Below are 6,868 nucleotides of genomic sequence, written 5' to 3' on the forward strand. Positions count from 1 at the left end.
CTGAGCTCCTGTTGTGGGTCTCATTCAGCAAAGCACCTGGGCATCTGCTTGACTGTCTCTAAGTACACGAATTCAGTATCACGTAAATTTGTGATTATATGCTTTTCTGCATCTGGTGCAGGATTAGAGAACATCTTGAGTGAACGCTGTTATTCCTAAAGATGGAGGTGGTGCTGCTCCTGTCTGATGTCCATTTACGTTTACATGATGTTCGTGTTGGAAATCTTCATATACTACAGAATGACTCGTGTGGCCAGATACCACTGAGTCACACATGCAGCTCTGAGTTTTGTCCTTTTGTCAGAGAGATGTTGCAATCCAGCAGCTTTCAGGATAAAAATCAGTGGTCATTGCTGAGGAGATTGAGACAGAGGAAGCAAAGTGAAGTTGAGAGAAAGAAGGGGCACTTTTGCTGGCACTGGTTAGGTTGGATCTTCAGCTCATGGTTTCTGTTGGCACGGACAACCAGGCTTACACTGAACTCTTGCAGAGTGGGACTGCCACAGTTCAGGCTCTGGACAGTCTGTGCAGCCCTGGAGCCTAAGGGCATCATCTCCTGGAACAGCTAAACTGAATTAAACCTCTCTGTTCCGGTTTTTCTCCATTCACTCATCTCACGCTGGCTTGTGAAACCACCCTGTTGCCTCTGGGCATCATGAAGCCTCTCTGTGGCAGCATGCTGACATTTGGGAAGTGGCAGCACCTACAGCAGTGGAGAGAGAGAGATAAATAGCTTATTTGGCTTGTTTGGAAGCTGTGGTGTCTTCTAGTGATTCCACGCACATGATAAAAGGAAAGGAGGATGTGTGCTACAAGTGAGCCCATACAGTCCCAGACCTGCAAAAAGTGGTTTCCCATCACTGCAGCTCTGCTCTGGACAAAAAAATGCTGATCAACTTAGTCCTCTTCAATTTTAGGTCCTCTTAGTCACTGTAGGCAGGTTAATAGCCTCTTGCCAAAGGCTGGGCTGGTGGGTGGATGGAGGTGCTGGGAACTGTTGGTGACACCGGATGGTATCTGGCCTGGGTCCTCCAGGAGTGGCCAGTGCACCGCGCTGGAGGCAGTGGGAGGGTCTGCAACCTGGCTCAGTGTAGGGATGCTGGTTTAAAGCACTGTGGGTTTTTCTGGGGAAGGGCTGTATGTACCCAGGGAACCACACAATATCGGAAAGTGAAAAACTCAGTAGCTTTTAGTGAAGACAATGGAAGTACAAAAGACCTATTTACAGCACCAGTGAGGGGAAAAAAAGGGGCAGCTCTTCAGATTGCAGGGATGAAACCCTGCAGTTTATCTATTTACACTTCTATTGTTATAATAATGTATTCCTGATGGGTTATCTTTTATGTGCATATCTGACTAATATTCTAAGCCATAGAGTGATTTGGATGCACTGAGATGGGGTGCACGATAACACAATGTTTGCAGCTTGTAGCCTGCCAGGGTTTCTCTGGTGTATTTAGACACATGATTGACGATCTCTGGTTTAGTGTCATCAGATAAAACATGTTTGTCAAGCACATGATACATTATCTTGAGACGCTGCATTTGTGCAGCACCTAACACTCTGACAAAATGCTGTTGCTTAAAAGGAGGATGCACACAAGATGGACATATACAGATCAGCTGTCAGGATGAGGTTTTCAATGGGCCTTTCTGGGAAAAGAACCAGCCCTGCAGGATGCCCGTGGTTTGGCAGATGGGTTTCACTAAAAGAGAATGGACTTGATGGTCTCCCTGCTCTGTTGGAAAGGAAGATTTGGTGTTGGCAGCTCTGACTGGAAAGCTCTTTTCCCACTGGGGGCTCAAAGGACCGGGTCAGGGCAGTGCTTCTGCAGAAGAGGTGCAGGCTGCTGGAAGTGAAATGTGGAAATGAAGCAGGGCACAAAGGTGAGAGAGCCTACTACCAGTCACATATGGACATGTGGAGATGCCTGAAGTTGCGTTGCACTGCGCTCTTGCACAGTGGGTTTGATTAACCTCTGGGTGACAGAGCAAGCTTGCTGGCCACATCTTGCCCCTCCATGCACCCGTGTTTTCTTCTGCCATCTGTCCAGCCCGGATGCTCATGAGAACAGAGATGAACCCACAAATCCCAGCTGCTGCAGTACCTCCAAATTATATCTCAGATTGAATACTTTGTGGTTTTTTAACAGCTTTTTTTGCTTACAAACTGGAGCATGAAAGCAAACACTGCAACAGCAAGGGGTTCCAGCGGCAGGGATCATCCTGCTTCGACCGCGTCTACACTGCCAAGTGAGTAGACAAGACCCGAGGAGCAATGAGGGTGGGGGGGCGGGGGGGGGTAGAGATGGGTTTCACATGCCCTCAGGTGAAAGCTTTGTATGTAATCCTTTGCTGTGCATGTTGTGACAGTGTTCAGACTCGTAGTTCTCCAATATGTTTGCTGGGTGAACCCAGCACCCTTCTGGACTCCATGTGCTGCATCTATATAGGTCTTGCAGCCATTACGAGTACCATGCCCCTTCATTTGGGAACCAGTTCACCCTTCTGTGCTGGAAGTGTGACAAGCACAGCCAGAGTCCCAAGGGCACTGTGGTTCAAAAGGAAAGAGCCAACAAAGAGACACCAGCTTGCTGAGGAGCAGGTAGGTGGCAAAGCTTGTATAAACCTTTTGGTTCCTGGCACTTCCCTTGGCACACAGATCTCCACTTCTCCACTTCTCTACCACATAGAATCATAGAATACTTTGGGTTGGAAGGGACATTTAAAGCTCATCTAGTCCAACCCTTCCATAAGCAGGAATATCTTCAACTGATGGTTGTTTAGAGTTCTGTCCCACCTGAACTTGAATGTTTCTGAATGCTTCCAAGGATGGGGCAACTATCACCTCCTTGGTCAACCCATTCCAGTATACCTTCACACCTCTTGTCTTTGAGATCTCTTCAGAGAGTCCAGAGGAAAAATTAATTCTAAATCAGAAAAGAACATAAAATATTTTTTATTACCTCTGAAGTACTGTCAACAAACTTGAAATTGGATGAGATGTCCAAGTGCTGCCCTTCACAGGTGTGCAACCTCTGCCAAGGGCAGAGTGCTTCCCCCTCGGAAAGCATTCCCAGCTGAAGGAGGCAGCTGGAAAGTATTCCTGTTCCCCTGCAAAGACATGTGTTAACTCTGTGGGACACTCTTATCTGTGGTGCAATTCTATTTTTGTAGGTTTCATTCAGTAGCTTGACTAATATGACTCAATGACAAGGATTTTAAGCCAATAAAGCACACAACATGTCTTATACATATGCCATGACCAAACAGCTTAGAGAGAAACTGGCTTTCATAGGTGCCAGACATGTGCATGAGATGGTTTGTTTTCCTCATCAGGCAGGACAAAGGTATCCATTATCTATGAGAGGAAACAGGGAAGCCACCATGTTCAGACACAAATACATCAGCCAGCTCCTGGCAGGTCAGGGGCGTCCCACTGCTCTGGGGTAAAAGATTGCCCCCAATGGCATTAGTGCAGCCCAAATTCATACCACGCCATTCTCTGCTCGTGAAACACATTGATTTTGTTTCTGTTTCCCTGTTCTGATTCCTTTCCTATAAATTCCATTCTAGCCAGAACTGCGGACATACGTACCCTACATTTCTCGCTGTGCTTTGGTGTGCTGGCCTTCTCTGCAGCCAAGGTAACACTGGGGGCTATTTTGTACGTCCTTTCAACCTTGTACTACTTTCAGGAAGAGATGGTGAGTGCTTCGGAAGTTACACTTCCAGGGACCAACCCTCCAGTAGTAGGAGAACATGTCTCACCCTCCTGTCCTGCTGTTTGAGTAGCAGCACACTCATGGCATGGCTTATGCCAAGAGATCTGTGTTCTCAGACGTGATTCAAGGTATTCCAGGCCAGGGACACTTCCCCCACCAGCATTATGGATGAGTTCCCTTTGTTTGGGACAAAGGATTTAGTAATTGGTTGCTGGATGCCACAATATTCACTTTTAGGACTCGAAATGGGCTCATTTCATTAAATTGCCAGAACTGCCAGCCCTCCCCACTGCTGAGGGCAGCTCAGGAATCTTTGCCTGCATTTCTAAATATGGTTCCCTTTAATATAATGTGAGTTTACCTAAGGCTGAGTACTTGACTGGGGTCCATGGCTATTCTTTCTGGAAAAGAAAAAGGTTTCCTGGCCAGGAGAAGAGGGGCTTTTACCTGCAGTTGTGGAGAAAGGTAGAATTATGGGGAAAATCCCTTTTTATGAGCTCAGAAATGAGTATTGGGCCATAGTATAGTCCTCCACTTGCTCCTAGTGAAATGCATCTATCAGTTGCCTTTTATTTCTGGTGAGGATAGCGCCTGAGTTGGCACCCTCTTTCCTGAGCCTGGTGTAACCCACACTGCGTTTCACAGAATCATTGAATAGTTTGAGTTGGAAAAGATCTTAAAGATCATCTTGTTCCAGCTCCCTTGCCAGGGCTAGGGACACATTCCACTAGACCAGGTTGCTCAAAGCCCTATCCAGCCTGGCCTTGGACACTTCCAAGGATGAGGCATCCACAACCTCTCTGTGAAACCTGTGCCAGTGCCTCATCACACTCATAGTGAAGAACTTCTTCCTTATATATAATCTAAACCTGCCTTCTTTCAGATTAACACCATTCCCCCTTGTCCTATCACTTCATGCCCTTGTAAAAAGTCACTCTCCAGATTTCTTGTAGGCTCTTTTTAGGTACTGGAATGAAGGTGATAAGTGTGTGCTCTACAGTGGGCACAGTTGTGGGCAGGATGACACCCACAAAGTCTTCAGAAAAGCTGGAGCAAGGGCAACACAAGTGCTCTGTTTCCCATGCAGAGGTCTCCAACCCAGTTCCGATGCTTGTCCCACAACTCAAGACTTCAGATTCCCATTTCCCAGTCCAGCCCAGGCAGCAGATGAGAACAGTAGATACAGTGAGATCTGAGCCGGTGTTTGTAACGCCTTGTTTTACCCTTTACCCAGCTCCTGCTGCCTTTGCTGGCCTGATGTACTTGTTTGTGAGGCAGAAGTACTTTGTGGGCTACCTCGGGGAGAGGACTCAGAGGTAAGGACTTGTGGAGCCATTTTACAAAACTCAGAATGTGGCAGCAGCACAGCTGGATGCTGCCACTTCCACAGACACAGCTGCTGACTTGTGGTGCTGCCTACAACAGCTGCTGGCATTGGGTAGCACAGGAAAGCCCCTCTTTTTTGGATGAATAGGAGTAGCTGTGGAAGACATTGGAGATGCAATTGCACTAGGATCAGGGGGGCTGCAGCTCCTGCTCACAGCCTCTGCAAACATACATTTGCATGTTTGTGCCACTATTTCCACAGAACTATCATTTTATATTAATAAAACCTATTATGCACATGTGGAATAAAGTTGTCCCACAGCCTTTGATGCCTGAGAATACATCCAAGTCTCTCTGAATAGAGACTTTTGTAAGCAGCAGCCTACGCTGAGAACAGGAGGCCAAATCCAGACCCAAATGGATCCTGAAAATGATATTTTTGCAAGACAGAACAGAAATTTGACCCCTCTGTCTCAGCCTCTGAGGTCTTTCAGCTGGTCTCAACAGCAGAGTCCAAAGTCAGAGAGTTGTCACGTGAGGTGACGCACGTTAACAAATTGCTTTACCCCATTTTTGTTTCCTCAGCACTCCCGGTTACTTGTTTGGAAAGCGCATCATCTTGTTCCTGTTTCTCATGTCTGTGGCTGGAATACTCAACTACTATCTCATCTTCTTTTTTGGAAGTGACTTTGAAATACACATTAAAACGATAACCAGCGCGATCTCTCCGTTGCTGCTCATACCCTAAGTCCCTGCAGCGCTGAGGGGGTCAGCACACTGAATATATCCATACCCAGAAGCCGCCATAATTCAACTGTTTAAGAAATGAACCCATAACCCAGTTAGATTGCTGTAATCTCATGCTTGATGGTCTTTGTAGTTTGATTTAACATTGCTTTTTTCTTCAGGAAAAAGATTTATTATGAACACTTGGCATGCCCAAGGAATGGTAACAACTTTGTGTTAATTTTTAGAGTTTTGTTCCCTACAGTGCAGCTTGCGAGCTGATTGTATAACTGGAAGGGACACTGTATGCTTGCTTCATATCTTTGTTGTACTGAGCTTTTGTCCCAAAACCCAGGATCCTCTCAGTGTCTTTCCTGACCAATGGCTCCTTCAGTTATCCTCACACACAAGCTTAGACCTTCGCCAGCATCTCGGGTACCCCTGCCCGCACAAAGACATGGACCAGCCTCTTCACCTACCTTTCCCTCCCACTTGTCGATGACAGAGCTCCTGTTGATGCAGGAGGTCGGCAAATTGGCCCCTCTCCGGTCTTCCTTGATAAATATTCATATGTGTAACACTCACCACACTGATCTCATTTACACTTCAGCCTTTTTGTTCTCCCAGTGCTGGGGAAAGGAGTCTTGCTTAAATGAGGAGCTGGTGTATTGCTGGTAGGGCTGGGTTTGTTTTGATTGTCTGTGTTTAATAAAACAGCCTAAACTGACTAAATCTGTTTACTGCCATCTTCTTTGGCTGGTGCATGATCCACACGCTTAGTGGCTCAGCAGCTAACTGGTGAGCAAAGCAAGGGGAGTTCTGGGCTCTTTTTGCGAGCTGCTAATTGCCCTGGGAACAGCCTCCTGGAAAGAACCTGAGCTTAACAACTCCCTCTCTATCAGCAAGTTCAGTGTTCTGCCTTCATCATTAACAATGTGCCCCAAAAGTCCTTACTGAGGAGTGGTTTGAGTAGCAATGCGGAATGAGGTAGGCAAACAGGTCGGTGCATCTTTTTAAACATTGCTACTCTACAAGTGCTTAAGCTCTTAAGCCTGTCTGATTGCAGCGTGCAGGATGGATAAAGCTGTATT

At 46.6% G+C, this 6,868-nt stretch overlaps 1 protein-coding gene across 1 annotated transcript in view; it reads left to right on the forward strand.

The window, feature by feature from the left end:
• Nucleotides 1-6,504, forward strand: part of ALOX5AP (arachidonate 5-lipoxygenase activating protein) — an 8,224-nt gene extending 1,720 nt beyond the window's left edge. Inside the window, exons 2-5 of the mRNA XM_017818546.1 lie at nucleotides 2,154-2,253; nucleotides 3,577-3,647; nucleotides 4,960-5,041; nucleotides 5,637-6,504. Of these exons, the coding sequence (XP_017674035.1) occupies nucleotides 2,154-2,253; nucleotides 3,577-3,647; nucleotides 4,960-5,041; nucleotides 5,637-5,799 (416 nt within the window). The 3' untranslated portion in view covers nucleotides 5,800-6,504. The remainder of the gene's footprint in view (nucleotides 1-2,153; nucleotides 2,254-3,576; nucleotides 3,648-4,959; nucleotides 5,042-5,636) is intronic.
• Nucleotides 6,505-6,868: the final 364 nt, after the last annotated feature.

This window comes from Lepidothrix coronata, unplaced genomic scaffold, assembly GCF_001604755.1.
Source record: "Lepidothrix coronata isolate B3197 unplaced genomic scaffold, Lepidothrix_coronata-1.0 Scaffold69, whole genome shotgun sequence".
Taxonomy (NCBI): Eukaryota; Metazoa; Chordata; class Aves; order Passeriformes; family Pipridae; genus Lepidothrix; species Lepidothrix coronata.